The 23394-nt window shown below is 44.9% G+C and overlaps 1 protein-coding gene across 4 annotated transcripts in view; it reads left to right on the top strand.

Moving 5' to 3' along the window:
• Positions 1 to 23394, top strand: part of NBAS (NBAS subunit of NRZ tethering complex) — an 890452-nt gene that overhangs the window by 374482 nt on the left and 492576 nt on the right. For all 4 annotated transcript variants that reach the window (XM_088451840.1, XM_088451839.1, XM_088451841.1 and 1 more), the window contains exons 33-35: positions 12345 to 12458; positions 15121 to 15278; positions 16700 to 16807. In XM_088451840.1, the coding sequence (XP_088307966.1) occupies positions 12345 to 12458; positions 15121 to 15278; positions 16700 to 16807 (380 nt within the window). The remainder of the gene's footprint in view (positions 1 to 12344; positions 12459 to 15120; positions 15279 to 16699; positions 16808 to 23394) is intronic.

The raw sequence follows: 23394 nt of genomic DNA, 5'->3' as shown, positions 1-23394 counted from the left end.
AGAGGTTATGCACCGCGGGAGTTTCGTCTGTCTCGGATTCTCGCCTTCCTGCAAGCGGGACTAGATCATGGGCTTCGCCTTGCTTCTTTGAAGGTACAGGTTTCGGCCCTATCTGTCTGGTTTCACCGTAGGATTGCTACAATCCCGGATGTGCGCACCTTTATGCAGGGTGTTCTCCGCATTCAGCCGCCCTTTGTTCCACCTGTGGCGCCTTGGGATTTGGCTGTGGTCCTGAGGGCTCTCCAAGGACCGCCGTTTGAACCACTGGGCTCAGTGGATCTTAAATGGCTATCAGCTAAGACTGTTTTCCTTCTGGCCATTGCTTCGGCCAGACGTGTTTCTGAGTTAGGGGCTCTTTCTTGTAGACCCCCTTTCTTGGTTTTTTATGGGAACAGGGCAGTACTCCGCACTCGGCCCGAGTTTCTTCCCAAAGTTGTTTCCCAGTTTCATGTTAACGAGGAAATAGTTGTTCCGGCCTTTAACTCACCGGGTCTTTCCGTGGGTGAGGCCTCTTTGGATGTTGTGCGGGCCTTAAGGACTTATGTTGACCGCACTTCTTCGTTTAGGAAGTCGGACGCTTTGTTTGTCCTCTATGGCTTCCGTAAAAAGGGTTGGCCTGCTTCAAAGCAAACTTTGGCAGCCTGGATCCGTATGGCTATTTCTGAAGCTTATCTTCATGAAGGCCTACCGGTCCCTCCTTCTCTGAAGGCTCATTCCACTAGGTCTGTGGGTCCTTCGTGGGCAGCTCGACGTGGTGCCTCGGCAGTTCAGATCTGCAAGGCTGCTACGTGGTCTTCTGTCCATACCTTCGTGAGGTACTACAGGTTTGACACCTTCGCCTCTCAGGATGCTTCCTTCGGGCGGCGGATTCTCCTTTCTGCACAGGAGCATCCCCACCCTTAAAGGATACTGCTTTGGGACATCCCCAAGGTATCCTGTGGATACCCTATGGACCCTGAAGTAGAAAATATGAGATATGGTAAGAACTTACCCTTGTTATCTCTATTTCTACGAAGTCCATAGGGTTCCACAGGACTCCCGCCCTGTCGCACCTGTGCTGCAGATGGGCTTTGCTCTGGTCACCGGTTTTCCGTCTCCCTCTGGTGAGAATGTGATTCTTGTATGTGTCCAGATCTTTGTTCTCTCTCTTCCTTCTCCTCCTCCGGCCTATGGCTTGGTAACTAACTGAGGTGCCTTGGCCCGGGGGCGGGGTATAGGAGGGGGACCTAGTGCATCCTGGGAGGCTGAAAGCTTAACTCTTTGGTGCCCTGCGACTGACGTCACACCTATACCCCAAGGTATCCTGTGGAACCCTATGGACTTCGTAGAAATAGAGATAACAAGGGTAAGTTCTTACCATATCTCATATTTTCTGTCAGTATGAGGCAGTGATGTGTATGTTTGTCAGTGTGAGGTAGTGATGTGTTTGTCAGTGTGAGGTAGTGATGTATATGTCAGTGAGGCAGTGATGTGTATGTCTGTCAGTGTGAGGCAGTGATGTGTATGTCAGTGAGGCAGTGATGTGTATGTCTGTCAGTATGAGGCAGTGATGTGTATGTCTGTCAGTATGAGGCAGTGATGTGTATTTCTGTCAGTATGAGACAGTGATGTGTATGTCTGTCAGTATGAGGCAGTGATGTGTATGTCAGTATGAGGTAGTGATGTGTATGTCTGTCAGTGTGAGGCAGTGATGTGTATGTCTGTCAGTATGAGGCATTGATGTTTATTTCTGTCAGTATGAGGCAGTGATGTGTATGTTTGTCAGTGTGAGGTAGTGATGTGTATGTCAGTGTGAGGTAGTGATGTGTATGTCTGTGTGAGGCAGTGATGTGTATGTCTGTCAGTGTGAGGTAGTGATGTGTATGTCTGTGTGAGGCAGTGATGTGTATGTCTGTCAGTGTGAGGTAGTGATGTGTATGTCTGTCAGTGTGAGGTAGTGATGTGTATGTCAGTATGAGGCAGTGATGTGTATGTCAGTGTGAGGTAGTGATGTGTATGTCTGTGTGAGGCAGTGATGTGTATGTCTGTCAGTGTGAGGTAGTGATGTGTATGTCTGTGTGAGGCAGTGATGTGTATGTCTGTCAGTGTGAGGTAGTGATGTGTATGTCTGTCAGTGTGAGGTAGTGATGTGTATGTCAGTATGAGGCAGTGATGTGTATGTCAGTGTGAGGTAGTGATGTATATGTCAGTGAGGCAGTGATGTTTATTTCTGTCAGTATGAGGCAGTGATGTGTATGTTTGTCAGTGTGAGGTAGTGATGTGTATGTCAGTGTGAGATAGTGATGTGTATGTCTGTGTGAGGCAGTGATGTGTATGTCTGTCAGTGTGAGGTAGTGATGTGTATGTCTGTGTGAGGCAGTGATGTGTATGTCTGTCAGTGTGAGGTAGTGATGTGTATGTCTGTCAGTGTGAGGTAGTGATGTGTATGTCAGTATGAGGCAGTGATGTGTATGTCAGTGTGAGGTAGTGATGTGTATGTCTGTGTGAGGCAGTGATGTGTATGTCTGTCAGTGTGAGGTAGTGATGTGTATGTCTGTGTGAGGCAGTGATGTGTATGTCTGTCAGTGTGAGGTAGTGATGTGTATGTCTGTCAGTGTGAGGTAGTGATGTGTATGTCAGTATGAGGCAGTGATGTGTTTGTCAGTGTGAGGTAGTGATGTATATGTCAGTGAGGCAGTGATGTGTATGTCTGTCAGTGTGAGGCAGTGATGTGTATGTCAGTGAGGTAGTGATGTGTCTGTCAGTGTGAGGCAGTGATGTGTATGTCTGTCAGTGTGAGGTAGTGATGTGTATGTCAGTGAGGCAGTGATGTGTATGTATGTCAGTGAGGCAGTGATGGGTATGTCTGTCAGTGTGAGGCAGTGATGTGTATGTATGTCAGTGAGGCAGTGATGGGTATGTCTGTCAGTGTGAGGCAGTGATGTGTATGTATGTCAGTGAGGCAGTGATGTGTATGTCTGTCAGTGTGAGGTAGTGATGTGTATGTCAGTGAGGCAGTGATGTGTATGTCAGTGAGGCAGTGATGTGTATGTATGTCAGTATGAGGCAGTGATGTGTATGTCTGTCAGTATGAGACAGTGATGTGTATGTCTGTCAGTGTGAGGTAGTGATGTGTATGTCTGTCAGTATGAGGCAGTGATGTGTATGTCTGACAGTATGAGGTAGTGATGTGTATGTCTGTCAGTGTGAGGTAGTGATGTGTATTTCTGTCAGTATGAGGCAGTGATGTGTATGTCAGTGAGGCAGTGATGTGTATGTCTGTCAGTATGAGGCAGTGATGTGTATGTCTGACAGTATGAGGTAGTGATGTGTATGTCTGTCAGTGTGAGGTAGTGATGTGTATGTCTGTCAGTATGAGGCAGTGATGTGTATGTCTGACAGTATGAGGTAGTGATGTGTATGTCTGTCAGTGTGAGGTAGTGATGTGTATGTCTGTCAGTGTGAGGTAGTGATGTGTATGTCTGTCAGTATGAGGCAGTGATGTGTATGTCAGTGAGGCAGTGATGTGCTGCCTTTCTCTGAGCAGTTTCTCTGTGAATGATCCACACTTGTGGAGAGACAATTGGTAGTAGTTCAGCCGTACGGTTACGCTGGGGGGTGCAGTCGTTGGGAAACAATATACACACACACATTAAATTTGCATGTGTCTCTAGATGTGTGGAAACGCTAGCGCGCAGGCACATCTTTGGTTATGCTGAAAAGGGTGGGCATCTACATTCAGCCCTAGCTCAGACCCTTTGTATCCAAAATAAGCAATTTTTGAGGACAGACTACAACTGTGTAGCTCATTGACTGAATGCTCCAACTGCAATATCGTGACACTTAAAAATTTGCCAGAGTCAAAATAAATTAACGACACAGTTCAATCAGCAAGGAAATTAAATAAAAAGAAACATAATTAAAAAAAGTGTTGCTGAGTTACACATCTGCAGCCTATTCCTTGTCAAGCGTTGCAGTTGTATTTCACACAGTCACACACACAGGCCTGACTGGGAGCATTGCCTGGCTTATTGCACCAGTGCGTGCTAGTAATGATTGCCCGTAGAGCTCTTAGATAAATTCACTATCTTTTAGCTGCAACTCAGCTGTAACTAATTTCTTTCTATGGTGGTGCGCTCTCGGTGCCAGAGGAAATACTAAACTATTGATTAATTCTCTTCTACTGGAATTTTGTTGCTTTGGGCTCGATAAATGTGATTGTTTACTTGTTGCCAAGTTCTGGGAGCTGCTCGTTTCTTGGTAACTTTTATAGTAAAGATGGCAGTTTGCTAAATTCCTTTCTGCAGCTGTAAAATACCATTTACTCTATTCTGGAATGTGCAAATGATTGTCCTTTACATAGAGGGATTCTCTGAGAGAGGCTGCTACATACGTGCTGGACTGACACTCAGTATTCATGTTTCTGGGCTGCGAGATAATTTGTTTTACGGTGGTAATGTGGCCATCGTTATTGTGCCCACTATATTCACATATGTATAAATTGCCTCAATAAATGTTGTGTGTGGGTGTATATATATATATATATATATATATATATATATATATACACATATCTATACATACATACCACTTGTATGTCAGTGTGAGGCATACAATAATATTTGTGTGTGTGTATATATATATATATATATATATATATATACACACACACACATACAAATATTATTGTATGCCTCACACTAACATATAAGTAATATATATATATATATATATATGTATATATATATATATAATACACACAATATGATGATCCGGCACTCCACGCTAAAATGATACAGCAGAAGCAGCTTTAAGGTGTCAACGTTTCAATGCCAATTTACAGCATTTTCATCAGGACAATAACAGATGTACCACCCAGTGCTTACATGCAGCCTGGCCGGAGCGGGACTGCGCACACGACCGACGGCGCGTCCCTGATGACGTCATTGCGTCACGACGTTTGTGCACCATCACCTTGGTTACAAGACGCTGGAACATAATACAAAACATTACTACATAAAAACATGATGTATGGCCTATCACAAACATATGGACTAAACTAAAGCATAGATAATGTGGATAAATAATCTCACAGGTAAATTACCTAAATCAGTCAATTCATGATTCACCTAACTCTGCTAACTACACAATATAGTAATAGGCATACGTGATCAACATAAGTGTATAGATGATATAGCTACCTAGTCTAACACAAACAATTGAACACAAGGAAATATACTAAAAGCGCCTAAAGGAATGAGCCTAAACCCAAATGTTCGTTTAACCCTCCGGGTGCCATAGTACCCAGACGATAGATCCAGCGTACTTCATATTGCAAGAGTTTTTTTCGGTCTATTACCTACTCTGATGGATGGAGGTATATGGTCAATCATGTGATATTTAAGTGAAGATGAAGCATGCCTAGCGACAGGCTGCTCACTCCTGCCCCATATATGGGGGGGAATTCAATTAAGCACGATGGTGAATAACCGCGGGAGGGAGCTCCCGCAGCTATTCAGTTCAACGCGCTGTTTGGGTGGGCAAAGGATTTCTTTTCGCACTCCCCTGGGGATGCGATGAGAAATCCGACAAAAGTGCCGGGCACGCAGCTGTTTGCCGGCCTAGAGCGGCGCTAACAGGTTAAGTTGCGAGAACCGGCATTGTCTGACTTACGTGCTTCCCGACAAGGCACACAGCGCATTGAATTGAATAGCAGCGGGAGCTCCCTCCCGCCGCTATTCACCATCGCGCTGAATTGAATTCTCCCCTATGTTTATTGTTTTTATCAAAATAAATAACAAAATAGTCAAAACCGTACATCAAAATGCAGGACAAAAACCACGCACAACATAGACTAATCATAAAAAAGCTTACAAAACATAATATCCGAGAATTATCCAATTTAATACAAACAAAATATTGGGAACAAACAAAAATCCTACAAAAGCAAAGACAACACACACAAGGGAGGGGATGGGACCAGAGCCGGATTTAGATCTCAGGGGGCCCTAGGCAAGATACCAGTTTTGGGGCCCCCCTCCCTCAAACATTCCATAGCACTATATTTTAATTTCTGATTCATTCCCCTGTACAGCACCCAAGAAAAGGTCCGCTGCGGCCTTGAAACATTGGCTATGTATGTATGGGTTGGGTACGGGATGCCGGCGCTCTGGATCCAGATGCCAGCATCCCTACAAGGTTAGGATACCGATGCCTGCCGGTAAGTATCCTAATCCTACCCCTAACCCTCCCTGCAGCCTAAACCTAACCTTCCCCCTCACATCACTGACCCCTCTCAGCACAGGACCCCCCTCCTCCCCTCACAGCACAGACCCGCTCTTTCACTGACCCCTCTCCCATCTCAGTATAGACCCCCCTCCCCTCATGCAATGCCCCTGTACTAGTGCCCCTTATGCAATGCCCCCTGTAGCAGTGCCCTTTATGCAATGCCCCCTGTAGTACTGCCCATTATGCAATGCCCCATGTAGTACTGCTCATTATGCAATGCCCCCTGTAGTACTGCTCATTATGCAATGCCCCCTGTAGCAGTGCCCATTAAGCATGGCCCCTTATGCAGTGCCCCCTGTAGCAGTGCCCATTATGTAATGCCCCCTGTAGATGTGCCCCTTATGCAGGGCCCCCTGTAGTTGTGTCCATATGGAGTGTCCCCATAGTGGTGCCCATATGCAGTGCCCTTTAAAGTAGTGCCCCTGTCATTGTGCCCTTTAAAGTATGCCCTGTAAAGTAGTGCCCCTGTCGTTGTGCCCTTTAAAGTAGTGCCCCTGTAGTAGTAGTGGAGCCCCTGTAGTTGTGCCATTTAAAGTTGTACCCCTGAAGTAGTAGTGCCCCTGTAGTTGTGCCCTTTAAAATTAGTGCCCCTATAGCAGTAGTAGTCCCCCTGTGTAGTTTCCCTGTAGTAGTAGCAGTGCCCCTGTGTAGTTCCCCTATAGTAGTAGTAGTGCCCCTGTGTAGTTCCCCTATAGTAGTAGTAGTGCCTCTGTGTAGTTCCCCTGTAGTAGTAGTAGTGCCCCTGTGTAGTTCCCCTGTAGTAGTAGCAGTGCCCCTGTGTAGTTCCCCTGTAGTAGTAGTAGTCCCCCTGTGTAGTTTCCCTGTAGTAGTAGCAGTGCCCCTGTGTAGTTTCCCTGTAGTAGTAGCAGCAGTGCCCCTGTGTAGTTCCCCTATAGTAGTAGTAGTGCCCCTGTGTAGTTCCCCTATAGTAGTAGTAGTGCCTCTGTGTAGTTCCCCTGTAGTAGTAGTAGTGCCCCTGTGTAGTTCCCCTGTAGTAGTAGTAGTGCCCCTGTGTAGTTCCCCTGCCACTCCCACTGCCGTACTGACTGGATCTGACTTGATCCAGCAGTCGCGGCTGCGCAGGCTCCTCACGTCGCGGATGACATCATGACGTCACCCGCGCAGTGCATCATTGGGAACGCTGGCTCTGAAGCGATCGGAGGCTTCCTTATCCTATATCCGATCACTTCAGAGGCCAGCATTCACTGGCCCTATCCTGAAACTCCACCTCCTCCTCCCTTCACCTGGTAGGAGCAGGGCTCTGGACATGGTGCTGCTGCTGCTGGCACCGGCTGGCTAGAGGAAACACAGCAGCAGTACGTCCAGAGCCCTGCTCCTACCAGAACAGGGAAGGAGGAGGTGGAATTAAAATGCAGGCTCTCTCCAGGGCCGGATTCCGGGGGGGCCCCAGAGTGCAAATAGAGAGGATAATTGGGGAAGGCCAGACTTCAGCAGAAGCGACTATAAAAGTTCTATCAGGGGAGAGGTATCCGTTCTCAGGCAGCAATCAATAAGTATGATCTTGAGGATATAAATTCCAGCCATGGGTGCCACGTAGAGGTGAACTCCTGGTTCCTCTCTGGGGTCACAAGGAGGTCCTCCATAGACATGTATATGTCTATTCAGGCGAACCATTCCTTTAGAGTGGGGTGGGGGGGGAGTTGACTGCCAGCGAGCCGGGATCACAGCTTTCACAACACTATTGAGGAACTTTAATAAGGCTTTTTTGTAGGTTTCCAAAGGGCCAGGACATGAGTTTAGGAACCAGAAAGAGGGATCAGAAGGGACCTCCTCACCCACTATTGATAGAGATCACTTGGTCCCAGAGACGTAGGAGCCTGCAATCCCACCAAATGTGTAGTGGGGAGCCAACTTCTGCATTAGAACGCCAGCTTCTGTCCGGCAGCCCAGGAAACATCTTAGCTAGAATAAGGGGACATCTATACCAACGTGACAGAACCTTAAATTGTGTTTCAATCACAGAAGAACTAACAAATGTATTCTGAAATATTCTGTTGCAATTGTTGCATACTACTCTGCTTCACCCTTATTTGCCTACGGCGCATGCGTAGTGCAAAAACACTAGAGACAGTACCTCCAGCAACCTGACTTGTGTTCAAGTCTTCATCAGCCCCAAAATGTTTGTTTGAACGACCGCACTACAAAGTTCTCATGCAGTGACTATATGGTTTAGCTATTGATATGGTCGCCTTAACTTATAAATAATATTACTTGTGGCGTCACTCTCTCTGTGAGGAACTGGTTTGCAAACCCAGATACAGACTGTAAAATACGCTCCAAGACTGGTCATATTACGATGCCGGGGGTGTGATTGCCTGTAGCACACAGGTACCGGGCATCGATACACTTTAATCGCTTGGGATGTGATCGCTAGTGGGAAGTTTTTAAGCTAAATTTAGACTAAATGCAGCTAGTCCATACTTTATCTTGATTGTACATGTTTGATTAGTATTGTGCTCAGAGCACTGTTTGTGAGAGATAAGGCCCCTAGGAGAACAATGTTCAGGTAATCTGTTGATGAGGACTTGGCGCTTTGTTTGGTCCGCGCTATCTCTGTTCTGTGTAGGAAAGTAGGTAATAATTTGTTTTGCTCCATTATAAATGTGCCACTTCCACTGACTCCTGCACTCATTAGCACATACCTTTTCTTTTCTTTTTTATTCTCTCACAAAAGGGACAATGTGGTTAAATGAATATGTCTGAGGAAGTTGTTAAAGAAGGTGAGAAGAAAAAAGACATTAATTTGCCGCTATAACGTCGGCTGTTCGAAAGTACTTGTCAACTTTATTTTAGCTGAGATTATGCTTGGCCAGAGTTTGTGCGATTGAAATTTCTTTGGTTTCTATCTACAAACCCCTCGGATCATATAGAAAGAGAGGAACATATAGATCCATTTACCACGGGCAATTACAGGAGTGGGATCATTAACCAGAGACTTGAAAAATAAAATAAAAAGCTGAATGAAATGTGTTTCTAGTTCTGTGACTGACACCACAGTTTTCCATCTGTATGACAGGAGTCTCACGTCACTATTGTGCTGTTGGAGGACCCTGCTCCTTCTGTTATGTAACTCTCAGACTGTGGCTTCCCCTCCTCACTTCATGGCTCTGCCCCAATCACATATGGTTCTGTTTAATACAATGTGAATTGACCGTCTCTGCTCCCACATGATCAGCGCCGTCATCTCCTGCTATTGTGACGAATCTGATGATGTTGTGACTATGCTGAGACCATACTGATAATTTTATTGGTTATGCTGTGACCATACTGATGATCTGATTGGTTATGCTGTGACCATACTGATGGTCTGATTGGTTATGCTGTGACCATACTGAGGGTCTGATTGGTTATGCTGTGACCATACTGAGGGTCTGATTGAGTATGCTGTGACCATACTGAGGGTCTGATTGGTTATGCTGTGACCATACTGAGGGTCTGGTTGGTTATGCTGTGACCATACTGATGATCTGATTGGTTATGCTGTGACCATACTGATGGTCTGATTGGTTATGCTGTGACCATACTGAGGGTCTGATTGGTTATGCTGTGACCATACTGAGGGTCTGATTGATTATGCTGTGACCATACTGAGGGTCTGATTGGTTATGCTGTGACCATACTGAGGGTCTGGTTGGTTATGCTGTGATCATACTGATGGTCTGGTTGGTTATGCTGTGACCATACTGTTGGTCTGATTGGTTATGCTGTGACCATACTGATGGTCTGATTGGTTATGCTGTGGCCATACTGATGGTCTAATTGGTTATGCTAAGACCATACTGATGTTCTGATGGGTTTGCTTATAAATGGTATACAACAAATGAGATGGAGATTAAGGCTGGGACATGGGAAAGAATGCGCGTGATCAGTGATTGTGCGTCCACACTGAACGACTTTAATGAACGACGGAACGATCACCATTACGTCATTCATTAGCAATGCACTGGCCGCAAGCCATATCGCTAGGTTTGATGTTCAGCACATCAGACTTGGCGACCATCGATAGCGACCGTGGGAGCGCGCAAACTCCGGTCCACTCTGAGCAATGTAGGTGATGTTTCGTCACGAAATTACATATCGGCCGACATCGCTCCAGTGTGTACAAAACAGAAAAACTTTTGCTATCGGCGCTAACAGTAATATACTGCAAATTTATGTGTGTGCAGCAAATAAAACAAAGGGGATTTTGTCATGATTTGATCAAAGCATTTAAAACTGCAGCCCAGCATCAAGGCACCACATTTTTCTGCAGGTCCCTAACACTAGCATATATGCCCAGCACATCATTACATTGCAGTTAAATGTACTCACCTCCTAGATACAGAGGGACACATCTATACAGGAGCTGGCTGTTAGCCACACCCAACTAGGCTTTTTATAGCCTTAATTGAAAGCTGCCATGATAGCACAAGGCAAAATTTTGAAACAAAACAGAAAAGAAATATGCCCGCGCTCGGTTTTACCCATATCATACATGGTACCAGCAGCATGGCAATATTAATGCCATATATGTATATAAAACAGAAAAACCTTTGCTATCGGCGCTAACAATAATATACTGCAAATCTATGTGTGTGCAGCAAATAAAACAAAGGGGATTTTGTCATGATTTGATCAAAGCATATAAGCCTGCAGCCCGGCATCAAGGGACCCCATTTTTCTGCAGGTCCCTAACACTAGCATATATACATTGCAGTTAAATGTACTCACCTCCTAGATACAGAGGGACATATCTATATCGCTCCAGTGTGTACCTGGCTTAAGAATCACTGGGTTGCTCAGTCTATACATTTAACCATTGCTGTGTTTTGGTAATGCAGGCATAAATACACACCATACTTTCCTACTTTTGAAAAAATAATTTCAGGGAGAATGTGAAAGCAAGACCTATGTGCGCGGCGCTGAAGAGAGTGTGTACTGTCCTGTGTGAGAGGCGCGTCATCATGTAATTGACTTACGTCCAACTTTAAATGAGCCTAAAATGAACTAACACAAGATGTTTTACTATAGACATGACTGTGTATTAAAAATGTGCTGCACTCAACTATTTTCTAGCACCCCATGTAATGCAGCACACATCCTCGGACACAGCTTCCCAGTAAAGCAGCACACAAACTGTAATACAACACACATGAACTGTTATGGCGCCCCCATCTGCAATAAATAATCACACTTCCTTGTGCATAAATCACATGTCATTCATCACATATTATTGGGCACACAGCCACCATGTAGCAGCCAGTGGCTTTCTTGTAGCACACATCAATTTATATTCTTCCCAGTTCTTCCTCCATGGTGGGTGGAGAGTGATGATGTCATCACTGTGTTGCACACACCCAGCCTAGCCCATACTTACCTACTCCCCTGGAAGTCGCGGCAGTCTCCCGATTTTTCTGCTAACTCCCTGCACCCCGGAAGACAAGGTAGATCTGCCGCATCCCGCCTACTTCCTAGTGAAGTGGGCAGGATGGGGCGTTTTTATAGGGAATTTATGGGTCTGTAGGGAGGGGACAGGGCTAAAATGCAGCAAATCGCATAATTTACCCCTGCCCCCTCCTTGCGGACCTGCGAATCGCTGCCGTTTGCCGTGAAGGGGTGTGGCTTAATGACTTTTACCGCCACGGCCCCGCCAACCCCCCCTTCCCCGAACCTGTCCGCAGCATCTCCTGTTTGGGCTTGCTCCCGGAGAGAAGAATTGTAAAGTCGGCAAGTATGGCCTAGCCTCAGGAAGATTGCTAGACTTCAGGGAATCAGGGAGATCACCTCTATTTCAGGGAGTCTACTTGACGTTCAGAGAGTCGGCAAGTATGATTCATTTATACATACATACATACATACATACATACATACATAACAGATATGATCACTGAGCGTTTCTTCCTACAGTTATTTCTAAACAATTTAATGAGAAATGGAAAGACATGGGAATCTCCAGGATACTATACCTGCATTACAAAAACATCACAATATCCAGGGTCTACACAGCTTTATGTCGCAATTTATATGATCGTGTAATTAATATAAAGTTCCAGATCGAAAATGATTCCATATTTCAGGAAATGAAGAGACGGAGAGGAAAGGACAAGTTCTTATGCTTTTATCTGAGCAAGCACTAGAGTGCCAGGATTACAGGGCTGCGAATGCCCACTGCCAAGAACTCATGGCCTCAGGTAACCTATTTATATATCTCTTTCTTCACTGATTGTTAGATCCTCCTATAAAACAGCTGGTATCTACAGTATTCATCACGTTTCATTGTGGTGTTCCAAATGACTAGTGATGTCGGTCAACTAGAGATTGTATCTAGCGGCTCATGACAAATAAATCCCTGTAAGAAATGAACTCTAATGGGGCATATTCAATTAGCGCCGGACCAATTCAATTACGGGGGATTCCCCGCGCGTGAGTCCCCGCAGTCGGACTTTACCTCGCAGCTCATGGAGGTGCGAGGTAAAATCCACGTAAACACAACCAAATCGGCCTCGCGCGCGGGGAAAAAAACCCCCATTGATTCCGCAGTTTACGCCGAATCAGTGTGTTTCTGCGCGTGAGTCCCGATTTTACAGCACGGGAAAAAGGCTATTTGATTGAATAGCATTTCCCAGTGCCGCAGGGTTTTTGGACGGCAATTAGTCGCAGGGAAAACCCTGCGGTTAATTGAATATGCCCTGTTGAGTGTTGAAAGTATCTAGCCATAATTGGACCAACATAACATCAAGTGATAGCCCTGCATTTATACAGTCTCTGCACCTGCCAATTTGGGTTATAACCTTTTGGTGTCATTTGGCAGAGGCATAGCCCAAAGTCGCCTTCGGCTGTGCCATGCAGCTTGGTGTGTACAGATGTGCCTAGACTGCAGCTTTAGCACTTGTTTTTTTAGAGAATGATATCAGAGTTTGCAATGGGAGGAGTTGGGCGGATTGAGAGGGTCTGGAATAGTTTTGGAAAGGGCACATTGCTAGAGGTATTCCTTGCTGGGGGAACAGCCACTTCCGGTTAGCCAAAGCAGAAATTGGATTATGTACCATCACTTTGAACTAACATGTTGCACATGCGGCCGGCGGTATTTCATACCGATTCCTGGGTATACAATCGGGAAACCGGCTGCCGGAATCCCGACGCCAAGCGGCAGCCGCGGGGTTTAGGTTTAGGGCACTTAGGGTTAGGCACCCCCCTGGGAGGGGTCCCCGGGGGGGGGGGACTTAGGGTTAGGCACCCCCCCAGGAGGGGATAGGGTTAGGCTAGGGGGAGGGAGGATTAGGGTTAGGCACCCCCGGGGAAGATTTAGGGTTAGGCAACCCCCCGGGGGACTTAGGTTTAGGCAGCGGGGAAGAGGGGGATTAGGGTTAGGCACTTGGGGTTAGGGGGTTAGGTTAGTTTATACTAGGGATGTGCAGGCTCGGATAGGTTCGAGTTTGTACGTGGAGTTCGGATTTTTCCCTCCAAAAAAACGGAACTCAGAACGAGGCAAAACGTCATCTTACATGGACGAACATCATCATTCCTGGACAAAAGACCAGGAATGATGATGTTCGTCCATGTAAGATGACGTTTTGCCTCGTTCTGAGTTCCGTTTTTTTGGAGGGAAAAATCCGAACTCCACGTGCAAACTCGAACCTATCCGAGCCTGCACATCCCTAGTTTATACTTACCTTAGCGACGATCGGGATTTCCAGCGCTGTCAAGCTTCCGCTGCCGGGAACTGCTTTTGTCGGCCAGGCGCTGCCAGGTATTTCATACCGATTCCTGTTGCACTACAGTGGTGCATTTGTTGGTGCACTATGCCCAATATAAAACAAATTGATAAACATACTAATGTGATATCTGTACAGTTGAAAAGGTCTAACTCATTTTTTAACAAGAGGTTTAACTTGTGGGGGGGCATCCAGTTAGCTGCACCAGCTGATTAAATTAGCTAGGTTTACCCCGCGCGTTAAATCACAATGGTGCACTTTTCCTCTCAGCTTCAATAGCTGCAAGAAAATGTCAGCAATAAAAGGCATGGGGGAAACCCATTGATTCTGCATTTAAGGTGGAATCAATGGGTTAGCGCTTGGGGAAAAGGCAGTTTTATTGAATAGCTCTGGGCATGAAATCCGAGCAGGGGCCGGGGGTATCTTCATGGAGTGTGCGGTCACTCGCTCTGTGCATAGGGCAGCCGGCTGAGGGGCAGGCAGAGGAAGACTCTCCCCAGCCGCTCTGATTGTGAATTACACACAGAGCGGCCAGGCAGCATTCTCTCCCCTGCCTCTCAGCCTGCAGCCACAGTGCCAGATTAAGGTGGGCACAGAAGGCACGTCCACCTGGACCCCTCCCTCCGTGAGCCCCCCATACTTTAATATTGCCGAGCAGGAACTGCACTGCGAGCTAGAGGGGGCTGGAGTCCGGAATCCTAGTTTTACATCATGTTTATGGTTAAACATTGGTTTTGTTGAAAGTACCAATAAATCTAAAAAATAATTTTATTGACCGCTTACATTTTTATTCCCGTCAGGGGCCCCAGTATTCTGACCACCGACATCCCGACTGCTGGGATCCCATAGTCGACCCTTAATCCCCATTACAATTATACAGAAACCATTGTTTAAAGTGCTGCATGTGCATTGGCTGTATAAACAGATAGGTCATACATGAGTACATACTACACTTTATAAAGTCCGTTCCTTCTCCCTAGAGGTGGGGCTATGGTGTGTTTATTGAAGCAATACCTATATATACTGTATGTCCTACCCACGTGTGTTATTTTGTGCACCCTTTGTGATTGTGCTGCAGCCTGTGCTGGAAGGCACATGTTACTGTATGTTTCATTATACGTTGTGCTATTTGTTCCAGGGTACAGTAAGAGCTGGGAAGTGTGCAGTAAATTGGGACAGTGTGAGAATTATAGCGACCTTGGCACACGTCAGGAACTGATGGCATTTGCTTTGACTCATTGCCCTCCATGTGCCATACAGACACTGCTGGCTGCCAGCAGCTCTTTGCAAACACAGGTCAGTACAATGTCCGCGAGCAGACTGAGAGATTTGGCTACAAGAGCAGATACACAATACAGGCACAACAAGAGGCCGAACTGTGCTTAATGTTAATCCGTCAACTACAACTTTCAAGTTTTGGTCTTTGAGAAGCACATAGTAACCACTGTATGCAGGCAGAGGCTTTGTATCCTTTCAGTGTAATGTAATGTATTCAGTTTTAGCGCCCTGCTTTAGACATTTATCATGTAAAATCACAAGGCTGCTTGCTGTTTTAAAGGCAACGGATTTAGCACGTCATAAAGGGCCTGATTTAGGGTTGCACGCAAAGCGACCACATCTGCGATTTATCATATTGCGCATTCTTCAGAGGTGAACATACCCATCTCTGTGATCTGCCGCCTACTGAGAGTAGCACGAAAGTCAGTCGGATCTCTTCTTGTCGGTACATTTTATTAGTTATTATGGTGATTTATATAACGTCCGCATACTCCGTTGTGCTTTACAACTGGGAATAAAACAGTAATAAAACAAGACTGAGTAACATACAGACAAACAGAGGTGAGAGGACCCTGCTAGCAATCTTATACTCTAGAGCAAGGGTGGGGAACCTTTTTTCTGGAGAGGGCCATTTTTATATATATATATATATATATATATATATATATATATATATATGTATATGTGCAGGCACTGCCCTCTCACACGGGGGCGGGGTCACAATAGCCGGTGATTACAGCAATGCCTGGAGCATCCTGAGGATGCTCCGGGGAGCTGTAAGGGCAGCGGTGTGGCCGTCTGTAGTGTCCTAAGGATGCTCCAGGAGGCACTGCTGCATAGATTCTGGCTGCAGGGTCCCATTCTAGGCATCCTGCTAGCCAGGTGAGGCTAGCAGAAAAAAGCTCTGAGGGCCATACCAAATGATTCCGGGGGCCTTATACGGCCCCCGGGCCTGAGGTTCCCCATCCCTGCTCTAGAGGGTGTAACTGGCGGTGAGCGGGGCAATCGCACTTAGCATAAGATGTCGCGGCGTGGGCTTGTAGATGGAATCTGTTGCGCTGAATGCAGCTGCCTCTTGATACAAGCGGAGATCTGCGGCTTTTATCAAGCACACAATGCGGCAGCTTTGTGCGACTTTGTATCAATGTCCCCAATTCTCTTGTCGTTTATGTTTTTCGTTATATGACACAAGTATTCCTACTTGAACTCAATACTGGTTAATGCAAGTCATACTATTCCCAGTGCAAGACGAGTCATGAATAATATATAGTTACCATACTGTATTCCATCCAGTTTAATATGTACAGCACAACGCAGAACGTATACTCGGGCATACCACAAATTCTAGTGTCTTCGGTTAAGACCTAAGACTATTCTAGCCATAGAGTACTTAGCGGTAGGTGTGTGAAATTACTGATATGACCTGCTGTTTTCTCCAGATTCTCTATCAAGCAGTAAATTACCAGATACAGCCGGGCGGTGGAGAAGGACCAGACCATTCCCAACACTCTGCACCTCCTGTGTCGGCAGGTAGAGAAGCCTCTCAGGTAATGAGTAGACAGCGTCCGTCAGCCTCTGCAGGCATATTCACTTTTGTTTCTCTTATTCTTTATATTCAGTCATGATATGTTATAATGGTATCTAGATGAAAATGTAGAGAAAACAATTATCTGACAATCTATTTACTTAGCTATCTATCTGTTCCGAATATGTATAGACTCTGGGCCTGATTCAGAGCCGCTCGTAAGCGGCCGCTCGTTCGCTCCGAGCGATGTTCGCACATCTGCGCATGCGTATGGGTCGTAATGCGCATGCGCCAACCAGTCAGTGCAGTCGGAAATCGTGTGTTCGCAAAATTGCGAGTGCCTGCTAATTTGAGTGACAGGATGATGCGTTTGTGGGTGGTAACAGGGGAAGGTGCTTGAAAACGGGGAGTGGAGATCCGAACGCAGGCGTGCCAAACGGTCAAAACGGGCGTTTTAAGGGTGTGCATAATTAACAAAGCAGCGTCATCGACCACGTCACTTGGTTGTTTCTTAGCCTGAACTGTTCGCATGATTGCGGTAGGAAGATCCAACCACAAGCACTGCGAGCAGTTCAGACGCCTTTCGATGTACTCGATTAATCTAATAAATAGCGGAGATGACGTATGATGCGAGCGGCCAGGGGGCGTCTTTACAAAATAGTGAGCGCATGTTCCATTCGCTCGCTCAGACATAGAGGCGTCAACAGACCGCAAAGAGCGAGTGCTCAGTTTAAATAGCCGGCCCCTTTTTCTGAACGAGCGAGCGCAAATAGCGTCCGGCTCTGAATCAGGCCCTCTATTCTTTACTAGAGGTCAGCCAGGGATAGAGGGTTTCAAATTGTATCGCTGTTACATCCTATTTGCGCCTTTGGGTTTCGCAATGGTAGATTTACTGTCATTCTCAGCTGGTCGGCATCACTGAGCTATATGGGTTTGTTAAAGTCAAGTATGTTTCAAAGATAATTGGTGCAGCCAATAAAATAACTACAAGTTCACTGTAATAATCAGCCATAAAAGTCTGTCTTCTAAAATAGCCTTCTGATTGCCTTGTAAAATGTATGCGCTTATTTTGGTCAAATGTTAAATGCAGCAGAATAATATGAATGCCTAATGCATTGTGCCTGGGTTTTAGTTTAAAGGGAGCTTAAAAAAAAATATCTTGAGCCGTTGGTCTTGCTAGATAAAATAAACACTTTTCATGCATACTTTAAGTGTTTAAAATAAAATAAAAATTGCAGGAACAAATGTGCAGATAATAAACACAGAATACAACTGTTGTAGAAACAATATAGACCAGACAAAATACCAAATAGGGACAATATAAAATGGGTGAATGTCCCAATATCACACCACATACAGAGCAACAATAAAAAACGAACATCGTTTAGATTGTAAGCTCTTTGGGTCATACTTCTTATTCATATTGTTTTTTTTTAACTTAAGCTGCATACACACAAAGATTTTTTGAACGATTATCGTTAAACGATATCGTTTAACGATAATCGTTTGAAAAAAATCGTTCACTTTCTGAGTCAAACGATGAACGATTATGCGCGTTCACATTTGTAGTTCAGTCAGACTTATCAACTCAACGATTTTCATTAAGGGAATATGCAAAAATCGTTGGTAGTTCAAAAAAATCGTTCATTACACTTTAAAAATCTGACAGATAATCTGACAGAAAATCATTCATAAAATCGTTGGTAACAAAATCGTTGTCTGTGTATGCACTTTTCTGTTTAAAGGAGATTTGCATAAACCTCAACTTCTGTTGTCTGTCTGGAACTGGACCACAACCTGTAGGCAGACTGAATTCTCTCAGAGTAAAGCGATTTTCTGTCAGATATTTTAAAGTGTAATGAACGATTTTTTTGAACTACAAACGATTTTTGCATATTCCCTTAATGAAAATCGTTGAGTTGACAAGTCTGACTGAACTACAAACGTGAACGCGCATGAACGATTATCGTTTGACTCAGAAAGTGAACGTTTTTTCAAACGATTATCGTTAAACGATATCGTTTAACGATAATAGTTCAAAAAATTGTTGTGTGTGTATGCAGCTTTAGACTCCGCTACTTAGTCTCCAGTAACACCTGTGGTGAAAACCAGTCTGAAAGGGGAGCTATGAAGTATCCCCAACTCAAGATACCTCTCATCTAGGTGTCTATGGTGAAATGGAATCACTGGGCCTGGAAGAGGAACAGAAGAGCACACACCACTGGAGATCCTGGTTGGGACTGATGCCCATCATGTGACTGCTTCTCTGGTTTATTAGAAGCTGCATAATGAGCTTCCCAAGCTGATCTCACAAGGCCTGACCTCTTGTGCCATCAAAGGTACCAAAGAACAGAGACCTTGGGCCTTCAGGTCTGGGAGCAATAACCAGCAAGAAGACAATAAAACAAACAAATTAAGAAATATATTATAATATAAGTGTAGGTGTTTTGAAGTGGAAACGTTGCCCATAGCAATCAATCATATTCTAGCTATTATCTTCTAGAAGATGCTCAATAAATGTTAAGTACAATCTAATTGGTTGCTATGGGCAACATCCCCACGTCTAAAAGCCTTCACTTTAGTTAATATACCTCTTATGGTGCATACACACGGTCAGATCAGACATTGATAAAGATATCGTTGTCTGATCGCCCTGCGTGTGCTGGATGATCGTTATTGAACATCCAGCACAGGATCAACCCCCAAACGATATAGTAATCTGGTCGATATCAACCAGGTTGAACTGCATGCATGGGCGATGGTCGTTATCGACCATCCGTGCCCACGCGTCGTTTGGAGGTTGGAAGGGGCTACAAATGGCTGATATAAACGATCTAACGATAAACTATATAATTTATATCGTCCTGCTAAATCTGACCGTGTGTATGCACCATTAGACTGAACTGCAGGTTCCCGGGAAGGCTGGGGTGTAGACCAGGAGCTACAGTCGGACTATACCATTATTTTTTCAGCACCCCCCAATAGAATGACAAAAGCTGGAACAATTTAGAAATAAACTACTTATATATTTTAAAGGCAGTGTAACCATTGGCGTCTGGGAGTTTAACTGAATAGGTTTTCTTAAAGGGACTTTCAACATTAATCAGTGATGCTGTGAGTCGTCCAGTGAATGAACAGGTAAGGGAATTCTAAGATTTAAGGTTATGGGGTGTATGTATACTTTTTAAATAAATTTTTGGTTTAAAAATTAAAGTAATAATTAGAAGTTTGCAGCCAAAAAAAACAGGGAGGTGCAGAAATTACCAGCAAATGACCACACAACACCAGCAAATGAACACACAAGTCCAGTAAATAAATAATATGACTTGTACACACTGAGACGATGTTGGCACAATATGTCGTTTCCAGCCGAAATGGAACGACATCGCTCAGTGTGTGCGGCCAATATGCGCGGTCTAATTGGGTATCGTCCGGTCGGTTGTGCTGTTATGTCCAACTGGACGATATTGCATGCGGCCCCGTTGAAGGTAATGAAGGACGGCATGAGGAATCATTCCGTCGTTCATTACCTCGTTCTGATGTGTACCGAGGTACCCACATCGGCTGGGTACACATCGCTCAGTGTGTACCCAGCTTAACAGTAATAAAACATAGTCAACTGATATGATCTAGGATTGTATGCATTAACCTTGATAATATTCATTCACTAGTAGTGTTCATTCACTGGCCGATTCACCCTACTAAGGGGCCCATTTATCAACAAGTTTTATCATATGCAACGAGTTTTAAAACCTGTTGATAAATGGGCCCCTTAGTTCCTTAAATATACTAGTACAGATGTTTCCTCATACGTTTAGCATCAATACGCCATTCAGCGCACAACGTCTGGAATGAGTGAGCAACTCTGCTTGCGCCGAGCGTCATTTTTGCACTAAAATGTCTTAGGGGTCTAGTTACTAAGCAGTGTTAGGAGACAGAGTGAAAAGTGATAAGGTATCAGCCAATCAGCTCCCAACTGCCATCTCACAGGCTGTGTTTGAAAAATGACAGTTGGGAGCTGATTGGCTGGCACCTTATCACTTTTCACTCTGTCTCCTAACACTGCTTAGTAAATAGACCCCTTAGTCACAAAGCGATGCCACTAGGACGCACCAGGAGACTGTGCTAATTAATTGATTTGCGGCACTTGTACATCAGTGTGCGACCGAGTCTGTGGACGATTTCCTGAGTTCTTGAAGCGTCTTAGCCGTGCCTGGCGTACAGACAATGGACACACTTTTAGACAGGATTTTGCCATTCTCCGTCTGCTTTGCTCTGCCCCCGCCCTTTAGCAGATTAGATCCAGAACAGTGTGTCAGGATCGCTCTAATGCGGATGCAGGGTGACAGACAGTCGTAGTAAGATTATCGGTATAGGTTATAGAGGAAAAGCTCAAGTGCTTGATCCAGTTAATAAACCTTTATATGTTGCTGTAGAAGAGTTGTTGGACCCTGACTTTTCTCCAGTACTGTTTGAACTTTGATTGACATGTTGGCTTTAATCTTTTAAACAGTTTTGTGTAGATTGTAAAGGTCAGATTGTAAATCTGTGAACACTTGGGCAATCAGTGAGGATTGGTGAGTCAGGTATTCATATAATATATTCATTATTTTAAATGCTTATACAGGTTGAGTCTCCCATATCCAAAATGCTCAGGAAAAGGAGTATTTTGGATAACGGAATATTCCGTATTTTGGAATATTTGCATATCATAATGAAATATCTTGGGAATGGGACCCCAATATTCGCACAGAATGCATTTATGTGTTATATACACCTTATACACACAGCCTGCAGGTAATTTTATACAATATTTTCAATAGTTTTGTGGCTCAAGCAAAGTTTGTGTACAGAAATGAAATTCATGTATGTTTCATATACACCTTATACACACAGCCTGAAGGTAATTATATACAATATTTGTAACAATTTGTTCCTTAGACAAAGTTTGTGTACATTGAACCATCAAAAATCAAAGGTTTCATTATCTCAGTCATGCCAAAATTATTCCGTATTTCGGAATGTTTGGATAGGGGAGATTCAACCTGTAGTACCTTTACTATAAGTCCTTGTCTGTCACAATCCCGACAGCAAAATGCCGGCTAGGGATTATGATAGGCGTCGAAATACCAACACCTATCATCATAATCCTGACGCCGGAATCCAGGACGGCGCATGCCTGAACGAGGTAAGTCTCGGGCGCCCATCCTGTTATTCGCTGGAGCCGAGGGTTAGGTTTAGGGCAGTTAGCGGAGTTAGTGTTTAGTTTTGGGGGGGTGGTTTAGGCATCCCCAGGGAAAGGTTAGGGTTAGGCCCCCTCCCCCTCCAAAGGGTTAGGTTTAGGGAGCGGTAAGGGGGGGTTGGGGTTAGTCACCCCCCGGGGGAAGGTAAGGGTTAGGTACCACTAAGGGAGGGTTTGGGGGGGTGGGGGACACGGGGTAGGTTAGCGTACTTACCTGCCTCTGTTGGGATTTTCATCCTGTCGGGCAACCGCTGTCGGGATTTGAACCGCCAGCGGGATTCAAATGAACTGCCGCCGGCATTTCAGTCCCATTCCGTCCTTGTCATGACATACACCCTGTAGAGATTTGATCATGCTGAAGCTTTAAAATCAGAATCCCTTTTCTATGATCTCTATGTTGTTTATTTTAATAAGGAAGAATAACTATGCTATGGCCGTGTTATATAGATTGCTGTAAGAAACAGCCAACACTACATTTTGTATACTTACATACATGTCCTCCTGCACTGACACAAGATCAGTATCCTAAAGCTGGGTACACATTAGGACGATGGACTGGCCATCCGGCCGCTCCGCTGCCCTATCTGAAGAATGGTAATTGCATATACACTTACCAATCATCAGCCCGATCTGTCGTGCCTGACATCACAACTAAGCAGGAATTTACATGTGCCCGCCCAGTTGTGATGTCAATCACCGGCTGCCTGTACAGCAAGTGCAGGAGCTGTTGGTTGATCGCCCATACACAGCACTATGTGCAGATATATCTGCCATCGGCTGTGCTGCGTAGCTTACACGATATGTCTGTGAACAATGTCGTTCACAGACATGTCGTCTGTACACACTGGTCGATGTGCACGCGATATATCGGCCGTTCAATTGAATGTCGGCCAGTGTGTACCCAGCGTTAGACTACATCACAGGGGGGAATAAAAAACAAAATGGTTCTAAAATTCTTTAGCAGGATCATCAACACAATTTCCAATCTTGCTTGGCTCTTACTTCCCTCTATAATAGCGTGTCATCCTTCAGTTTCAGAAACGTGCGTTATGTATCAGAAGTATGAAGGACGCAGGGAACGCTCCGATGGAGCCTCAAATCCTTCTCACATCTGACATTTCTCCCGCACTTACTCCTGTGTTGTAGTATTTGTTTCTCTGTAAATGTTTATCTTCCTGGCATTTTTCTCCTTGCTCGTCCTCCGTCTGATCTCTTAACCACACAAATTACTGCCTTTTAGTACACCGCTGGGCACAATAGCCGCTGCTTCCCTTAGAGCGCGAGAAACATTATGTACTTTAAATACTATTGATATGAAAAACAGGAGAATATGTTTTACTCAAGGTTATATTTTCTGGAAAGACGTC

This window comes from Taudactylus pleione, unplaced genomic scaffold (genome assembly GCF_031769625.1).
Source record: "Taudactylus pleione unplaced genomic scaffold, aTauple2 ptg000030l, whole genome shotgun sequence".
Lineage (NCBI taxonomy): Eukaryota > Metazoa > Chordata > Amphibia > Anura > Myobatrachidae > Taudactylus > Taudactylus pleione.
This window is presented reverse-complemented; position numbering and strand designations above follow the sequence as displayed.